This window comes from Pochonia chlamydosporia, chromosome 1, assembly GCF_001653235.2.
Source record: "Pochonia chlamydosporia 170 chromosome 1, whole genome shotgun sequence".
Classification (NCBI taxonomy): domain Eukaryota; kingdom Fungi; phylum Ascomycota; class Sordariomycetes; order Hypocreales; family Clavicipitaceae; genus Pochonia; species Pochonia chlamydosporia.
Window position 1 is genome coordinate 465,777 of NC_035790.1, and position 20,561 is coordinate 486,337.

Sequence of the window (20,561 nt, forward strand, 5' to 3'; positions counted from 1 at the left end):
GAGAAACCAGAATCAAGAGTGCATAAATTAATAAACCAATTCCGCCCTGCCAGCTGTCATTATCCCGTGACTGGCGAATCAAGTCCCATGATATGTTCAACGATGATGTCAAACTACGTCACTATCAAGGACAAAGAAGCATGCTCAACGCCCGGGACAGGAACGCCGGGATTTGGAGTCCCTGTTCAATGCAATAATAGAAAAGATTCGAGTGCTTCTGCGATTCCAAGCTAAACCACTGCGTTTGTATGCCTTGAAATGGCCATTTGTAGTTCTTACTGAACCCCTATTGGCAGCGTTCCATTGGCACCTGATATCATTCCCGAAGACTACTTGCCTTTGGAAGACTACTTGCAAAAAGAAAGAGCCTTGACCGTCTGAATTGGGATCTGGGCCCTGGCAAGTGACAGCCACCGGTACCGATCTTGCATGGTCTGGTATAGAAGAGCCGAATCACTCTACACTCGGATGCATCCTTCAAATATTGCCATAACACCTTTCGAGATTTTATTCTGCTAGTGGCTCTTTTTCACAAGAACCTGGTGTGATTGGGTGTACAGTGGAAATCGAACACTCCAGCAGGGAAATGCTCCCCAGATCTTTGGCAAGATGGGAAACACAATTGAACTCCATTGAGAACTGATGAGGTTTCACTCATATTCACCTACTGGCATTTGAAACGTGCCAAAAAGTTATACCCTAGCGCTACCACGCGGGCTGCCCGCAAAGAATTTGGCTCTGTACATCAACTGAGTTTAAAATGTTGAAAACTAACTATCTATCAACATGAGTGTGTACATGACATATTGCCCATTTTTTCTAAAAGTTGCTGATCGCTACCATCTTTCTCTACTACCAGCAGGAGCCAATTATTAAGTCGCGAGGCACATGGAGCAGTATTCTCAAGTAAGTCTTGGATTACTTGGCTTCAAACATTGAAGCCCCCGGATTCAATGCTCTCATTATAAGTATCTGCGCATTTTGCCCCACTCGACTCTCTAGGAACAATCACCCTGCACATGTGGAGTAATTTGCTGGGTAAGATCTTAGTGTCCGAGGACGGCTGCTATTGAAGGGTCTTCAGAACCGATTACTGTCATAATCATTGGTTTGGGCTGACAGGCCAAGCAGTGCTTGGCTAGATTGTGGAGCCACAGAACATTTGTCGGGGATTCAAGATGTGTGAGAAGAGTCTTGTTGTCGTCTAAGCCATAGGAGTAAACGTCGTGTATTTCTAAGAGCGGGAATAGCTGATTCAAGTAGTTTGTCTGACATCGTTACATGTAGCCAATAAAATAATTTGAGACAAAGAAGGGACACTAGACTCCACTACACACGCATGGTAGACGCAGCCTCGTAAACTTTGTCGCATGCTGTAGCTGTAGCTGGTGCATTTGCAAATTCAGGGTCATTCTTAGACGTCGGTTCCAAAAGCTTTGAGGATTGGCGCAGCCTTGGTGCTTAACAGAGCTTTGATGCAATAATATCGTCCAAATAACTCGAACATCGATCGATTGAGCTCTCTCAGTTTTGCGTTCCTCGAAACCGACACTTTCACCACTAAACTTAACGATTATACTGTTGTACAGTCGCAGAAAACTGCACGAATAAACTCGAGTCGCATATAGTAGCCAATATGGGATCCATTACGCCGCGAGACTCACAAATCTCGAGATTCGATCTCCAGAAGTACATGGCAGAACATCCGGCAGTAAAGACTGCCTGGATATTTGACATCGCAGAGTTCGGTCCCCACGATGGACTGGCAACTGCTCTTGTGCTTGAGAAACCCACTGGTTCTAAGGAACAGGACCTCGTGGTTATGAAAAATGTGCGACATGGTCTTTTCGTGAAGATGACTGCATTGGGCCTGGCTACACAACTTCCTCAGAAATGGATTGTTCTCCAGGAGCTGCCGCTTTGTTCATCTGGGTCCATCGATGAAGTTGCCCTGCGGCGCCAATTGAGAACAGGGCATGATATCTATGGAAACAATGCATTGGTGGATGGAAATGGAGGAATGAAGAAAACCAGTTTGGAACACCCTCAACAGCAACCCCCGTCTGATCTACTGCCATCTACCATATCCTCTCACCTTTTGTCAGAGGCCGAACGCCAGTGTCGCCTACCTTCTCAAGCAAGCATCGAGGATGTTCATCCATGCTCATACCTCCAGGAGGGTTTCATGGCTCTGGCTGAGAAGCAACCGGGGACGTATATTGACAAATACGTGTACAGGCTCCCGGAGAGTGTAAGCACTCAACTTTTCAAGCTTGCCTGGGAGTCGACAATGGCCATGTGCAGCATATTGCGCACACGAATGGTGCTTTACCAAGGTTCATCCATGCAGGTGGTCATCAGGGATCAGCCAAGCTGGGAATGGAGCAACGGGCAACACGACTTATCTTCTGCGTTGGAGGCAGTCCAAGAGGTTGAGATGACTTATGGTTCGCGCCTTTGCTTCTATTCATTGATACAAGAGGCCGATGGTCAGAGATATTTCATTTGGATCATGCACCACTCGATCTATGACGGATGGACGCAACGCCTCATTATTGAAACCTTACACCAATATTATCATTCCGGCGAAGTCACCCCGGGACTTAACTCGCATGCCGAGTTTGTAAATTATACTAAGAACCTTGACCGTGCACACATAGGAGAGTACTGGATGGAGCAATTGCGAGATGCGTCGCGTAGTGAGCTCCCTCAACTCAAGGCGCGGACCAACTCAGTGACGAACAGACAGCGAAGGACGAAAGAATTGAGAAGGAAAGTCGAGTATCAACGACAAGGTCCTACGGCTGCTTCTAAGGGTAGCGTCTTGCGTGCGGCATGGGCTCTTGTGCTTGCGCGATATAATGATTCTGACGATGTTTCCTTTGGTGCAACAGTTTCTGGACGTCGCGCGCCGGTGTCTGGCCTAGATAGAGTCGCTGGTCCTGTCATTGCGACACTGCCGATTCGCATCATCATCGATCGGCAGTTGACCATCAAAGACTTTGTGCAGAAAGTTCAACTGCAAGCACGAGGCATGGTTCCTTACGAGCAATTTGGCTTGCAGAACATTGCTAAGCTGAGCAGTGAGGCAAAGCAAGCCTGCAACTTCTTTTCGCTGCTAGTCATCCAACCCGCCAACATGGCAAACATGCTTGAGGGAATTGAAAATCCGATTCTATCCAAGATCAAAGACGATAAGCGGCTACAGGTATCTCAACAGCTTGCAAGCAACATGGATTACCCAGTAGTGGTTCAAATATACATGCATGAGACACATGTCGAGTTCCACGCCGTATATGACGCTGAAGTCCTTTCCGATGGGCAGATAGAGGCTATATCGATTCAGTTTGACTGGGTGGTTCAGCAGCTGTTACAGCAAAATGAAAAGCCACTGAGTGAGGTGACACTAGCAGGGCCTTGGGACTTGCAGCAGGCGACGAGATGGAATAACGACATAGTAGCTGAAGACGCATCCAGCTTCCTACCCGACTTACTGTCTATGCAGTCTCGGAGTAGTCCAGGCTGCGATGCTATTTGTTCGTGGGATGGCGTCGTCACGTACGCAGAGCTCGAAAGCGTCTCAAGTCAGATCGTGCACTACCTATCCGACTGTGGCGTTCGTCCTGGTATAATAATCCCGATCTGTTTCGAGAAGTCCAAGTGGACCATTATAGCAATGAATGCCATCATGAAGGCAGGCTGTGCGTTTGTGCCTCTGGATCCCTTGCACCCGAAGTCGCGACTTGAGATGCTTGTGCAGGATGTGGACGCGCGCATCATCCTTGTCTCGCCGACAACTGCTTCACTCTGGAAAGACTCAGCTATTCAGTCCATTGTGTTATCTGACGACTTGGACACTTGGCTCTCAAAGCCGGCCGATTTCAGACTGCCCACAGCGTACAAACAGACTGCCCCTAGTACATTAGCATGCGTCATGTTCACATCAGGATCAACAGGAAAGCCAAAGGGAATATCGATTGAGCATGGTGCTTTTTGCGCAAGTCTCCTGGCTCAAGGGAAAAGATTTGGAATTGGACAACTATCTCGCGTCCTGCAGTTCTCCAACTACATATTTGATGTCGGCTTGGGTGATATTTTTGTCACTCTAATTTTTGGTGGCACTGTCTGTGTGCCCTCAGATACTGAGCGTCTGCAAGATATTACCGGTCATATGCGAGATTCGTCTGTGAATACGGCACAACTCACTCCTTCCTTTGCCGCCACCCTTGATCCCGCTGAAGTTCCAACCCTCACAACGCTTATTCTTGCAGGAGAAGTGGTAACGACAAGCGAGTTGCAGAAGTGGTATGGCCGGGTGAGGTTATTCAACGGTTATGGACCTACCGAGACTTGTATTTATAGCGCGACGTATGAATATCGTTCCGAAGAAGATTGCCCTGCTATGATTGGAAAGGGACTTACTACCGATTCTTGGATCGTGGAGCCTCACAATCATGATCGCCTGGCACCAATTGGTTGTATAGGGGAACTTTTGGTGCAAGGAGCCGCAATTGCGCGTGGTTACTTCAAGGATACAGAGAAGACGGAGAAATCATTCCTTGATACGGTTGCGTGGCAGTCAAAAGCGAAAGGAGGGAAAGCACCAAGGTTTTATAAGACTGGCGATCTGGTGAGGTACCAGCCCGACGGGAATCTCCAGTACATCGGCCGCAAAGACACTCAAATAAAGATTCGCGGTCAACGTATGGAATCAGGAGAAGTCGAACATCAGATCAAAGTTTTGCTCCCGGATATTGATCATGTGGTGGTGGACGTGGCTCACCAGGCGGCGCATGAAGTCGTTGTTGCCTTCTTGAGCTTTGGCGACGACAGAACGGCAAGCAGCGACACTAACATATTGTTCAAGGACACACTGCTCACTATGGATGTTGAGATGCGTCGCTCCCTATCTCTGCTTGCATCTGGCCTTCAAGATGCCCTTCCTACGTTCATGGTGCCCAGCCTGTTTATCCCGCTTCGACGGATGCCGTTTGGGTCTACTATGAAGATCAATAGGAAGCAGTTGCGCTCTTGGGCAGATGAACTGTCTGCTGAAGAGCTACTGGCATACTCACTTGTAGTTAGGGATACATCCCAGCCTACAACAGTAATGGAATTCCGAGTGAGAGATCTGTGGGCTGCAGTGCTCAAGATCCAGTCCGCTGATATTGCAAAACATGACAGCTTTTTGCAGATAGGAGGTGATTCGATTAGTGCTGTGCAGGTAGTCTCGCTAGCACAACAGAGAGGCATAAAGTTGCAAGTAGCATCGATTTTTAAAGATCCTCGCTTGTCCCACGTCGCAGCTAGTGCTGTCGAGGTGGATGAGCCCAGCACATTCAGCATGAAGCCATTTGATCTGTTGCCAGCTGACCAAGTGGACAGTATTCTGGATCAGGCTCGAAAAGAGTGCTTCTTGGATGAGGATCAGTCTATTGAAGATGCTTATCCCTGCTCACCTTTTCAAGAAGGGTTGATGGCCTTGAGTGTCACACAACCAGGTTCTTACACAGCCCGCCAAATTTACAAGCTACCCAAATTTGTAGATGTACCTCGATTCAAGCGAGCCTGGAATCAGACAGTTTCGAGCTGTGCGAATCTGAGGACCAGGATCGCGCTTATTAACGGGACCTTCATGCAAGTCATTGTTAGAAATGACATTCACTGGGACTCCGAAGAATCGAGTGCCACATTGGATGATGCCGTCGAGCTTACCAAAGCTACACCTATGACCTATGGCTCACGCCTTTGTCGTTATGCATTGTCGTCTAGCACAGACGGTGATACGTATTTTATTTGGACTATGCACCATTCAGTGTTTGACGGCTGGACTGTCGCCCTGATCAGAAAGCAGCTATTCAGTTTCTACACCAGCATAACACCACCCAGTGTGCAGCCATACGCCCGATTTAGCAAATATATAGGAGACCTCGGTGGGAAAGACATCCAGGAATACTGGCTTAAACAACTTGACGGCGCCAAACGAGTCATATTCCCTTCTCAAACTCTGCGTAATCCAGCGTCTGAATCAGGAGAGGCCAACGGCCCCATCAACAAATTTTCAGTACGATCAATTCAGTTTCCGCAATCAACATCCCTATCTATCACTAAAGCTACAATTCTTCGAGCCGCATGGGCGATTGTTCTTGGGCGATATTGCGAGTCTGATGATGTATGCTTCGGTGCATCTGTCTCTGGCAGACAAGCAGCAGTCTCCGGCTTGGACAGCATGCCTGGCCCAGCTTCAGCCACTGTTCCCATCAGAGTACGGCTTGATTCCTCGCAGAAGATAATCGAATTCTTACACGGGATTCAAACTCAAGCATCGGAAATGGTGCCTTATGAGCAGGCAGGTCTCCAACACATCTCAAAGCTAAGCCCTGATGCTCGGGATGCGTGCGATTTCACCAGCCTGCTCGTAATTCAACCAGCAAGACTGCTTGACGTACACAGCGATCAAGAAAGTATCATGATTCCCGTTGAAACTGGAAGGGGACGATTGGCTGGAGATGAGCTATTAGAAGGATACTTCAGCTATCCTCTCGTGGCACAGGTCTTTGTACACGACAAGAACGTAGAGCTACATGTTACATATGATTCGCGGGTTCTTGAAGAGCTTCAAGTGACTGCGCTTTCCAGCCATTTTCACCAAGTTGTCTCTCAGCTGCTGGCACATGGTGACCAAACACTTGGAGACGTGTCTTTGACAGGATCGTGGGACCTACAACAGGCAACCATGTGGAACAACGAAACCCCAGAAATCATAGACTTCTGTGTTCACGATTTAATCTCAGAACAAGCGCGACTTCGGCCAGAAGCAACAGCGATATCAGCTTGGGACGGAAATCTAACTTATTCGGAACTTGACAAGACAGCCAACAGACTTGCTTGTCATCTTGTTGAGCTTGGCGTTGCTACCGAGGACCTTGTACATGTGTGCTTTGAGAAATCCATCTGGTTTTTCGTTGCGATTCTGGCTATCAATAAGGCTGGCGGTGCTTGGGTTCCGCTCGATCCATCACACCCTCTCCATCGGCAGCAAACAATCTTCCAACAAACACAGGCCAGATTCGGATTGGCATCATCATCAAACGCTGACATGTGCCGAGCAATTGGTATGGAGGTCATTGAGGTAGGCGAGAACTTGAATGAGTTTCTTGCAGCTCAGCCGACAGATCGAACTTACGATTCGTCCCCGCCATCTGGAGTTAGGCCTGAGAATGCCGCCTACGTTCTTTTCACGTCTGGCAGCACTGGCACGCCGAAAGGACTTGTAATGGAACATAGATCAGTGTGTACAAGCCAGCACAACATTGCAAAGCGGTTAGGTATCACGCCTAATGTACGGATGCTGCAATTTGCTGCCTATGTGTTTGACCTTTGTATCGGTGAGATTTTCGGCACACTGATATCTGGCGCTTGCCTGTGCGTTCCTTCGGATGATACACGTGTTGACAAATTAATTGACTTTATCAACACAATGGATGTCAATTGGGCATTCCTTACGCCCGCCTTCGTCCGGACTATGACCCCAAGCCAAGTCCCGAGACTAGAGCTATTGCTTCTTGCTGGAGAGGCTGTTGGAATAGACATCCTACACACATGGTTTGGCAAAGTTCGTTTGGTCAACGGCTGGGGGCCGGCCGAAACATGTGTATTCAGCACTCTTCACGAATGGACATCTCTGAGTGAATCACCATTGACGGTCGGACAGCCTGTGGGAGGCCTGTGCTGGATTGTAAACCCAGAAAAACCCCATGAGCTAGCTCCAATCGGGTGTGTCGGTGAGGTTGTGATCCAGGGCCCGACTATTTTGCGAGAATATCTCGACGACGAGAAGAAAACAGCAGAGTCACTGACCACCGAGTTGCCTGAATGGGCACCCCAGAACCGCAAAGAGACGTGGAGCTGGGGAAGGTTCTTCAAGTCTGGAGACTTAGCTGTATATAACCCTGATGGCACAATCAAGTTTACCAGTCGCAAGGATACCCAGGTGAAGATACGGGGTCTCCGTGTTGAACTTGGTGAAGTCGAGCAAACTATTCGCACAGTTTTGTCAGGCGTCAAGCAAGTAGTGGTGGATGTTTATAAGCATAAGGCGGGTGTCAACCTCGTGGCGTACCTGTGCTTCGACGAGTATTCAACATCCGTGTCTGAGGATATGTTTCTGCCAATGAATGAGGAACTGGAGAGGCAAACGACAGGTCTGGTCGGTGAGCTGAACGTGCGACTTCCTCGATATATGGTGCCGACGCTTTTCATCCCGTGTCGTTGGATGCCGTCTATCACTTCGACGAAGTTGGACAGAAAAAGGCTTCAGAATCGCACCTTAAATCTAAGTCGGGAGCAAGTAGCTCGTTACTCACTAGTAGGCTTGAAGAAGCGGGCTCCAGAAACGACCAAGGAGGTCCAAATGCAGCAGCTTTGGGCGACGGTCCTTGATCTGCCTATTGAGTCAATCGGACGAGACGACAACTTCCTTCAGATCGGCGGTGACTCAATATCAGCAATTAAACTTGTCACTCTAGCACGTGAGAATGGCATTGAACTTACTGCTGCTGGCATTTTGAAGGATGCTCGACTGTCGCATTTGGCAGCAAATGCACAACCAGTTGTGAGCATTGCCTCGCAAGCCGTGACTCGGTTCAGTCAGCTGAGGAATAACAACATGAACGAGCTATTGGGCCAAATTGCAGCTCAATGCAATCTTGACTCCCAGGAGACCATTGAGGACGCGTATCCTTGCACGGCCTTTCAGCAAGGCTTGATGGCACTTACCGCGACACAGCCAGGTTCCTACATATGCAAATTTGTATACAGGGTACCGGGACATATTGATGTTGGCCGATTCCAACGTGCGTGGGAAAAAACCGTTTCTGAATGTGAGATCCTGCGAACTAGGATTGCGTTCGTCGGAGGCCGTTTCATCCAGGCAGTTATCAATGACAGTGTTGCGTGGGACCACGATGGCGAGCAAGCTATTGATCTTGAATCTGCGACGGAATATACCAAGGGCATAATGATGGGATACGGATCGAAACTGTGCAGATTCTCTATGGCGACAGGAAGCAAGGGGCAAATTTACTTCTTATGGACCATTCATCATGCGATCCTGGATGGTTGGACCATCGGCCTTATTCAGGAACAGTTAAAGTCCTTCTATAACGGGAGTAAACCTATTGCACGTCTACCGTATAGCCACTTTATCAACTACTTGAATGGGCTTGATCAGGAGGTGGCCAAACAGTACTGGCAGTCTCAGCTTCAAGATGCCAAGCGAGCCACGTTTCCAGACCTGGGAGATGAATGCCAAAGGGCCACCCAGTCGAAGAGATGTGTTATTACCTTCCCTAACACAAAGGACTCATCCTTCACAACAGCCACAGTACTCCGTGCGGCGTGGGCTCTTGTCCTTGCGCGGTACTGTGAGTCGGGGAGCGTGTGTTTCGGCACATCTATCTCGGGACGTCATGCTCCTTTACCAGGACTAAATAACGTCGTTGGTCCTACCATTGCCAGTGTTCCGGTTCATATTAGTATCAACAAAGGGTCAACCGTTGCCTCTTTCTTGGAAGATGTGCAGTTGCAGGCATCCACTATGACAATACATGAACAGTTTGGTCTACAGAACATCACGAAGCTAAATGCCCAGATTCAGGACGCTTGCCAGTTCTCTAGTTTACTCATTATTCAACCCAAAGACGTTCATGCTACAAGACGAGAAGATGGTGCCATCATTATCCCGACCATGGCATTAGCCGAGGGAAGCTCCGACAATGACTATTTCCAGGGATTCTTCAACTATCCGCTTGTGCTGCAATTTTTGCTGCACGAAGAACACGTCGAGTTCCTCGCTATTTACGACTCAAACGTTGTGACAGATTTGCAAGTCACCGCACTGGCTAATCAGCTAGACCACGTTATTCAGCAATTGCTGTCGCCAGACACAGATCGTGTTGGTGACATAACATTGACTGGCCGGTGGGATATTGATCAAGCAGTTCAAAGAGCGTCATGGTCAACACCACAACTCGAATACAGCTGCTTGCATGATCTTGTATCTAGCCAAGCAGCTCGTTCGTCTTCAAAACAAGCCGTGTACGCTTGTGATGGAGCTCTCACATATGGTGAGCTTGACGACCACTCCACAATGCTAGCTCGCTATTTGGTACAGCTCAACTACGCACCAAACACAATGATTCCGATCTGCTTTGAGAAATCAAAGTGGGCTGTTGTTGCTATGATTGCGGTACTAAAAGCAGGCGGTGCCTTTGTGCCGTTGGACCCTTCACATCCTTCAGCTCGCATCCAAGCAACTATCCAGGAGATTAGGGCTCCATGTGTATTGGTGTCCCCCAGAACGGCAGACTTGTTTACCAACAAGACGCTTCATTCAATCACTGTTTCTCATCACTCTTTGGAGACTCTAAGTGGCCTCACAACAAGCATATCCCACGTTCTTTCAAACCCTGCCACCCCTGCTTATGTTCTTTTCACATCTGGCTCTACCGGTAAGCCAAAAGGCATCGTTATAGAGCATACTGCAATCTGTTCTTCTCTAAAGGCGCAGATCGACTTGCTGGGCCTTAATGAAGATCATCGAACCCTGCAGTTCTCCAGTTACAGTTTTGATGTATCCGTGGCAGAGATCTTTACTGCTTTACTCGTCGGAGGCACGGTGTGCATCCCATCTGAAGTAGATCGGATGGAGAATATTGCTCCCTGGATTGAGCAAGCGAGAGTCAATGTGGCTTTCCTAACTCCTTCCTTTGCCAACGCTATTAAACCTGATCGAGTTCCCAGTTTAAAGATGATCGTGCTCGGTGGTGAGGCTCCGACAAAACAAAATCTGGCAACCTGGTTTGGGCATGTAAAGCTCATCAATGGTTATGGTCCCACTGAGACGTCCATTTACACCACGTTATACGAGTATCAGACCTCTGACGATTCCCCGGGAACAATCGGCAAGCCTATTAACGGTCTATGCTGGGTGGTTGAGCCTGATGATGACCGAAAACTTGTCCCATTTGGCTGTGTTGGAGAGCTTTTGGTGCAGGGCCCTACGATTGCCAAGGGGTACCTCTCGGACGTGAACAAAACTCGAGAACAATTTATCGACAACATAGACTATCTAACTTCTCGGACTACGACGTCGAATTTTCGAACGTACAAGACAGGAGACCTTGTGCGATATAATGGCAATGGGTTATTGGAGTATCTGGGCCGAAAAGATACCCAGGTCAAGATACACGGGCAGCGGCTTGAGTTGGGCGAGATTGAACACCATGTTAAGCACGCTCTTCCTCAGGTTGAATCAGCTGTGGTGGAAATGATCCACCGTGAGCAAAAACAAATCCTCGCAGTGTTCATGACATTTGCCAACTCATACGATATGCCCCTGGACCAACAGGTGGCCAACGATACTGGCCTTGGACTGCTCGCTATGACCGAGAACATGCAGTCTACTCTCAGAAGCTTGGTGGGCGAGCTACAAAAGGCTTTGCCACAATATATGGTTCCAAGCCTATTTCTGCCTGTCCGCGAGATCTCACTCATGACTTCGATGAAGGTGGACAGACTGAGGCTTAAGACTCTGGCTGCTCAACTTCCCATGTCTCAGCTGGCGACGTTTTCTCTGTCGAAGAAGGACAGCGTTGTGCCAACTACTGACATGGAGCTTAGACTGCGTCACATCTGGGCCAAGGTACTGAACGTAAAGGAGGAAGAGATTGGCAAATATGACAACTTTTTGCGGATTGGTGGCGATTCACTAAGTATCATCCAATTAGTATCGTTGGCTCGTGAGCGAGGCATTGGACTATCTGCTACTGCCTGCCTGAGACATGCTGGTCTTTCGGAGATGTCAGAGAGGGCCAAAATCATTGATGACAGTTTGTTGTCTACAATTGAACCATTTAGTCTCTTACCGGATGAGCATACAGATGTGCTCCAGCAAGTCAGTGAGCAGTGTGAATTGACCGCCAAACAGAACATTGAAGATGCATATCCCTGTACACCACTTCAAGAGGGATTAATGGCTCTCAGTGTTACGAACCCAGGGTCGTACACAGCCCGGTATGTGTATAGACTCCCCAAGACGGTCAATTTGACCCGTTTCCGTCATGCTTGGAATCAGACCCTGTTACATTCGCATGCCCTACGAACAAGGGTTGTCTTTGTCGAAGGACAGTCTATCCAAGTAGTGGTCGAGGAGGAGCCTGAGTGGGATTTCGAAGGTCTCACATCACTGGAAGAAGTCGAGGCTCACTCAAAGACATTGCGTATGACGTACGGTACTCGATTAAACCGCTACTCCTTGGCCCAGGGACCTGATGGACACGCATATTTCATTTGGACCTTACACCATGCTATCTTTGACGGTTGGACTCTGGGTCTTCTGCGACAACAATTACACAATTTCTATCACGACAGTTCGGCGCCAACTCTGCGGCCGTACTCTGGATTTATTAAATATCTCACCGATCTAGACAGGAACGCGGGCAGGGACTTTTGGCTAGCACAACTGAAAGGCGCCAGAAGGGCAGTGTTTCCTCCAGAAGGGGTCTCGCAAGCGGCATCCCCGTCTGCTGCCAGTCGTGGCAGTCAAATAGCGACGAAGCGAATCTCGCTGTCTAAGACAGGTCTGTCCACAATTACAAATGCCACCATTTTGCGTGCGGCGTGGGCAATTGTGCTTGCACGGTACTGCGATTCCGATGATATTTGTTTCGGTACGTCTATTTCAGGACGTCAAGCTGCAGTCCAGGGCCTAGCAAACATGGCTGGTCCGGTAGTTGCTACGATTCCCGTACGGGTTCGTCTTGACCGACAGACGTCAATCAGTCAGTTCTTGCAAGACATCCAAGCCCAGGCATTTGACATGGTGCCACATGAACAATTCGGATTACAGAACATCATGAAACTTAATGAAGAAGTTCGGGAGGCTTGTGACTTCTCTAGTTTATTGGTGATCCAGCCGGGTCGACTGCTCGACTCTGGCCATACCTCAGACTCAGTCTTGACAACAACCTCTGACGGAAATGAGGCAGCTACCGATGATACATTTGAAGGGTATTTTAACTATCCGCTGGTTGTGCAGTGCATTATGAACGATGATTTCATCGACTTCTACACCTTATATGATGCACAAGTCCTTAGCAGTAGCCAGATGGAGGCTTTATGTATACACTTTGACCTGGTGGTGCAACAGCTGCTCAAAGAGGGAAGTACGCCGCTAGCTAACATCCAAATCGCCGGTGTATGGGATGTACAGCAAGCGACCCAGTGGAATGGAGAAGGTCCGGAAGTGATTACAGACTGTCTTCATAACTTGATAGAGCAGCAAGTCCCGCTCGCGCCAGATGCCTTGGCTGTTCAAGCATGGGATGGCACACTCACTTACACAGAGCTTGACCAAGCGGCCAATCGATTAGCGCACCACCTGCTACGTGAGCATACTATTCACATAGAGGATCTTATCCACGTGTGTTTCGAGAAATCTCTCTGGTACATCGTGTCAATCCTAGCCATAAATAAGGTCGGCGCCGCTTGGGTACCGTTAGACCCTTCGCATCCGATGGAACGCCAAAAGACTGTGATGAGGCAAACCGGCGCAACACTCATACTTGTTTCTCCTACGCATGCAGACACATACCGCAACCTGAATATGCAAGTCATCGAGGTTTCAGAGACTCTTGATCGTGGACTGCCGACTTCCTTCTCTGCGTCGGTGAATTCCATCGAGGTCAGAGCAAACAATACTTCCTACGTCCTCTTCACTTCCGGTAGCACAGGAATTCCAAAGGGATTCGTCATGGAGCATGGTGCTGTTTGTACTAGTCAGAAAGCCATCGCCAAGAGACTTGGTCTAACATCGGACAAGAGAGTGCTTCAATTTGCCTCACACGTGTTTGATCTTGGTGTGGGCGAAATATTCAGCACGCTGGCATCTGGGGCTTGCCTTTGTATTCCGTCTGAGGAGATCCGCACCAATAAGCTTGCACAGTTTATCTGCGATATGAACATCAATTGGCTCTTCCTTACCCCTTCTTTTATCCGAACGTTGCGGTATAAAGATATCCCTTGTGTGGAAGCTGTGGTATTAGCTGGAGAGGCTGTAAGCCGAGACATTCTTGAAGAATGGGTTCCCGATGTCCGTCTTATCAATGGATGGGGCCCTGCCGAGACGTGCGTATTTAGTACGTTGCATGAGTGGTCTTCTCCAAATGAGTCGCCTTTAACAATAGGGCGACCGGTTGGAGGTTTCTGCTGGATTGCAAATGCAGATAACCCCAGCCAGCTGGCCCCCATCGGCTGCGTGGGCGAAGTTATCATTCAAGGTCCAACATTATTAAGAGAGTATCTCGCAGACGTCGAAAGAACAGAATCATCAGTCATTAAGGCGCCTCTTTCGTGGGCACCGCGGCAGGGCCAATCTCACTGGAGTCGCTTTTACAGATCCGGTGACTTGGCTTCATACAACTCGGATGGAACTATCGAGTTTGTTGGCCGGAAGGACACCCAGGTCAAAATTCGCGGCCTTCGCGTGGAGCTAGGCGACGTTGAGCAAAACATTCGCAAAGCTTTGGCTTCTGAGAATTTGGAGGAGATTGCCGCTGATGTTTACAAGACGGACACTGGCTCAACTCTTGTATCATATCTCCATTTCGCCAGGGGCTCTAGGTTGGCTGCCTCGAGCTCCGGGGACCCTGAAAACATATTTTCTCCGATGACTGATGAGCTTCAAAATTCTTTCATCAGCCTTATTGGACACTTGAAGATGACTCTACCTGGGTATATGGTGCCAACCATATTTATTCCTTGTGGCCGCATGCCCTTTGTCACATCAACCAAACTTGACAGGAAGAAGCTACGCCAGCTAACAACAGAGCTTGGTGAAGATGAGCTTGCTATGTATTCTTTGATAAGCTCACAGAAACGCGGGCCTCAGACAGTCATGGAAGCCACCATGCAGCAATTGTGGTCCACCATCCTTCGCATTAAACCAGAGTCTATTGGCCGCGACGATAGCTTCTTGAAGATTGGTGGTGACTCAATTGGTGCCATTCACCTGGTCTCCCTTGCCCGCCAAAGGGGTATTGAGTTGACCGTTGGTCTCATTTTCCAAGACTCCCGGCTGTCAAGTGTTGCCGCCAATGCTGTGGTTATGACTGACAGCACCGACTCAACAGTACAACCATTCAGCCTAGTTCAGGTTGGTTCCATGGAAATCTTCCTGAAGGATATCAAAAAAGAGTGCGGCCTTGAGCAAGAATGTGCCATTGAAGATGTATATCCTTGTACACCGCTTCAAGAAGGATTAATGGCGCTATCCTTGACGCAAGGCGGCTCGTACATTGCCCGGATCACATATAACTTGCCGGAGAACGTCGATGTCCACCTTTTTAAAGCTGCATGGCGCCAAACTGTTTCCTATTGCTCGAATCTTCGAACTAGAATCTGCGTCATAGAGGGCAAATCGGTTCAGTGTATTGTCAAAGGTGATTCCAACTGGGACTCAGATTCCCAAGCCACTCTAAATGCAACCATGACACATGGAACCAGACTTTGCAGATTCAGTATCTCTGAGGGCTCTGATGGCAAAGCAATATTCACGTTGGCATTGCATCATTCCATTTTTGATGGTTGGACCTTGAATCTCGTCATGAGAACTCTGCAAAGCTTCTACCGCGGGACTGAAGTTGCCGTTCTTCAGCCTTACACCAATTTCATCAAGTACTTAGCCGACGATGACCACACAGCTTGCATACAGTACTGGAAACAACAACTCGACGGAGCAAAGCCATGCAACTTCCCTCCAAGTAGAGTCTTCTCCAAATCGTCAGATAATGGGTTCCACATTGGGCGGCCGGTGATAAGACGCATTTCGATTCCTCAGTCAAAACCGTCTTCCATCACCCTAGCTACTGTCCTACGCGCGGCTTGGGCTATTGTACTTGCACGTTACAGCGAGACCGATGATACATGTTTTGGTTCATCTATATCAGGTCGGAACGCTTCTGTCCCAGGAATTGAGACAATGCCTGGCCCAACCGTCGCGACTGTCCCAATTCGCATTCGCCTGGACAAGGAGCAAGATGTCACAAAATTTCTTCATGGCGTCCAGAAACAGACGTCCGAAATGACGATATATGAGCAATTTGGTGTGCAAAATATATCGAAGATTGATGATGGCTGTCGAGAAGCGTGCAATTTCTCAAGCTTGATTGTAATTCAGCCTGCAGAGCTTACCAAGTCTTCAGATACCAGTGATGCTGTGCTCTTGGCTTCTCAGGCCGACGAGAACTCATTAGCGCAATTACTGGAGGGATATTTTAACTATACACTCCTCATACAAATCCATCTGCATGGAGACCATGTCGAATTCCAAGGCCTCTACGACTCAATGGCTCTCTCCGAAAGCGAAATCACTACATTGTCTTACCAATTCGATCACGTTGTCCAGCAGCTACTCACCCGTGATACGACGACGATCCTTGATGACATATCTGTCTCTGGCCCATCAGACCTACAACAGGCCCTTCAGTGGAACTCCGATATAAACCAAATTATCTCTGGCGATTGTTTGCACAACATGGTGTCTGCCATGTCAACTCAATATCCCGAAAAAGATGCCATCGATGCATGGGATGGCACTTGCACGTATGCTGAGCTTGATGAGTTATCAACCTATCTTGCTCAACACCTCGTGAACTGTGGCGTTCAGCCGGGAAGTTTTGTACCATTCTGCCTCAAGAAGTCACGATGGGCGATTATTGCCATGCTTGGTATTATGAAGGCTGGTGCCGGTTTTGTTCCACTTGATCCTGAGCACCCGATTACCCGCCGTCAGCTTCAGGTCAGCGACCTCCAGGTTAAACTACTGATCACATCACCAGATATGAGTGCTGCCTGCGGGGACCTAGGCGTTCAATCACTGCTTCTTTCCGATTCCCTTATCACAGAAGTCTCCGAGTCATGGTTACGTTGTGGGAAGCCGACTTTCCGCCCGGTCTCCAATTCAGAGCATCCTGCATACATCCTGTATACATCAGGATCTACTGGGGTACCCAAGGGCATCGTTATACAACATGGTCCCGTGTGCTCCAATCTAAAAGCCCAGGCGGATTTTCTGAATACAAGCACCGACACCCGATTCTTGCAATTCTCGAGCTACGCTTTCGATATGTCTATATTTGAGATATTTGTAACTCTAATTCATGGAGGAACTGTTTGTGTACCATCTGAGGACGACCGCCTGCAAAATGTTGCTTCCTATATGAACCGTTCTGGAGTCAACACAACCTGTCTTACGCCCTCATTCGCAAGTACTCTTCGACCGGATGATCTACCTGCATTAAAAACGCTTGTAATTGGTGGCGAGGCACCAACAAAGGACAATATCAACATGTGGTGCAGCCGGGTAACTTTAATTAACGGCTACGGACCAACAGAAACATGCATTATATTATCCATGCACAAATATGAAACAGAAACAGAACATCCATCGATAATCGGAAAGAGCCTTAGCAATTTCTGTTGGGTTGTGGATGCCGATAACCACAACCGCTTGGCACCCATCGGGTGCGTCGGCGAGCTTCTTGTTCAAGGTTATTCTTTGGCACATGGATACTGGAAGAATGAAGCCAAAACATCAGAGTCATTCATCAACGATGTCACTTGGTTGCCATCCGGCTATGGACACCCAGCTGCATTGAGGTTTTACAAAACTGGCGATTTAGTCAAGTACAACCCGGATGGGAGCATGATTTATGTCGGTCGAAAAGATAGACAGGCAAAGCTCCGTGGTCAGCGTCTCGAGTTAGAAGAGATTGAACATCACATAAAGGCCACCCTTCCCAACGCTGTCCACGTCGTTGTCGATATTGTCAGACATGATCAGCGTGATGTGTTGGTTGCATTTGTTGCCTTACCCAACCAAGCTAACAATGAAGTCGCGAACACATCTAAGAAACAAGATGATACGATGTTCCCCATGAACGAGGAACTACGGGAGATGTTTTTGGAGTTAACAAGCACCCTGCAGATGTCTTTACCACGCTACATGGTGCCCACTGTGTTCCTACCTCTCTACAGAATGCCCTTTGTAACAGCGATGAAGATAGACAGGAAGGAGCTTCGAAGGGTTGCGGAAAGCCTTCCTGCAGATCAGATTACCATCTATTCTCTCGCCTCGCAGGAAATTGTTTTGCCAGCCACGGATATGGAGTTTAAAATGCGAGAGCTGTGGGCCGAGGTACTCAACCTTCGACCTGAGGACATTGGCAGAAACGATAGCTTTTTGCAGATAGGCGGCGATTCTATTACCGTTGTGTACCTTGTGTCACTGGCTAGGAGGAACAACATTGCTGTTACAGCAGCTTGCATCTTCGACGACGCTCGCCTCTCACACGTTGCATCTAACGCCACGATGATGGATGACACGGACAACACAGCAAATGTTGACGCGATGAGTCTATTACCGGGCAATAATACCGACGAGATCGTAGCTAGCGCAGCGCAGAAGTGCGGTCTCGCCACTCCCGAGGCCATTGAGGACATTTACCCTGCCATTTCACTGCAAGAAGGCCTTATGGCTCTCAGTGTAACGCAACCTGGCTCTTATATTGCACGATTCGCTTACAAGATACCCGATCATGTTGATATATTGCGTTTCAAATGGGCTTGGGACCAATTGGTGTCTCGGTGTAGTAGCCTGCGAACTAGGATCATCTCGATGAAGGGGCGAACGGTCCAAGTTATTGTCAAGGATGATACACTCTGGGACCGCTCGAATGATTCACTAGCCACCGCCATGGAAGACGCGAAGAGCATAAAAATGTCGTATGGGTCTCGGCTCTGTCGCTACTCCTTGGTTGAAGACAGTGACGGACAAACATACTTTCTTTGGACAATCCATCACTCGATATTTGATGGCTGGAGCATGAATCTCATTACCAGCTACCTTTGTGATCTGTATAACGGGGCTAAACCCCCGACGCTATTACCGCACTCTCGGTTCGTCAGATACATTGCTGATGTGAACTTGGATGCATGCAAGGAGTTTTGGTCCGCTCAATTGCACAATGCAATCAAAGCATCTCTCCCCGGCCAGAATGCAAAACCTACGAGGAGCATGGAAAATGCACCAGAATTTGTGAATCAGTCGTTGTCAGTGACGATACCATTCACCCGCAAGACTTCGTCATCAACGGATTCTATCACTGCGGCCACGATCGTACGTGCGGCATGGGCCATAATTCTCGCCAGGTACACAAGCACAGAGGACGTGTGCTTTGGTTGTGTGGTATCTGGGCGTCATGCGGCCGTGGCAGGTCTAGAATACGTAGCCGGTCCTACATTGGCTACGGTTCCTGTTAGGGTTGCCATGAAGACAACCCAAACTGTACCTGCCTTCTTGCAAGACATCCAAGCCCAAGCATCAAATATGGTCCCTTACGAGCAGTTTGGGTTGCAGAACATCTCCAAGGTTAGTGACGCTGCTAAGGATGCCTGCGACTTTTCTAGCTTGCTTGTCATTCAGCCCAGCACACTCACCGACTCGACTGCCAAGTCAGTTATAACTCCGGTCGACGTCGCAGTTGAATCGACAAGCGGAGTTCTGGAGGGATACTTCAATTACCCACTCGTCGTTCAAGTCATTCTGCACGACAACTGTCTTGAGTTTCATGCCGTATACAACTCGCAACTTCTGCACCAAGTATACGTCACGGCGCTGTCCACCCACTTTGAGAACGTCGTCCAACAACTAGTGGCTGCTCCAGAGAAGACTCTGGTAAGCTCAGTGACCTTACAAGGGCCATGGGATTTGCAGAAGGCAATAGAATGGAACAGCGAGTCCGTGACACCATACTTGGAGTCATGTGTCCATCACTTGTTTGAAGGTCAAGTACGACGTCAGCCAGATGCCATGGCAATCCAGGCATGGGATGGCCAGCTCACCTATTCGCAGCTTAATCGTGCGGCGGATAGGCTTGCAGTATACCTTATTGCTGAACTTGGAGTTACGACAGAGGACCTTATACATGTGTGTTTTGATAAGTCCATGTGGTTCTTTGTTGCCATATTAGCCATCAACAAGGCTGGCGCAGCTTGGGTGCCTCTTGAGCCCTCACATCCAATCCAACGCCAGCGGGATGTTCTAGCGCAGACAAGAGCGACAATTGCGTTGGTTTCGCCATCAAACGCGGATATGTGCCGAGACCTGGGCTTGCATGTTACCGAAGTGACATCAGCGCTCGACCAGGTCTTACTGGAAAGTTCAAACGGCGCTGTTGGACCTATAAATAGTAATGTGACGGGACATAACGCAGCCTATGTGCTCTTTACGTCTGGAAGCACAGGCATTCCCAAAGGCTTCGTTATAGAACACAAGTCTGTATGTACCAGTTTGACAGAGGCTGGTAAGAGGCTAGGAATGAACTCTACAACAAAGGTGCTTCAATTTTCTTCTTACGTCTTTGACGCCGTCATTATGGAGTCCTTGGCCACTTGGTTTGCCGGTGGCTGCATCTGTGTTCCATCCGAACATGAGCGTATGA

At 48.6% G+C, this 20,561-nt stretch overlaps 1 protein-coding gene across 1 annotated transcript in view; it reads left to right on the forward strand.

The window, feature by feature from the left end:
• Window positions 1-1,636: 1,636 nt before the first annotated feature.
• Window positions 1,637-20,561, forward strand: part of VFPPC_00082 (condensation domain-containing protein) — a gene marked incomplete at both ends in the record, with an annotated part of 29,964 nt that continues 11,039 nt past the window's right edge. The window contains 2 exons of the mRNA XM_022428161.1: window positions 1,637-10,511; window positions 10,647-20,555. Coding sequence (XP_022284651.1) covers window positions 1,637-10,511; window positions 10,647-20,555 — 18,784 coding nt within the window. The remainder of the gene's footprint in view (window positions 10,512-10,646; window positions 20,556-20,561) is intronic.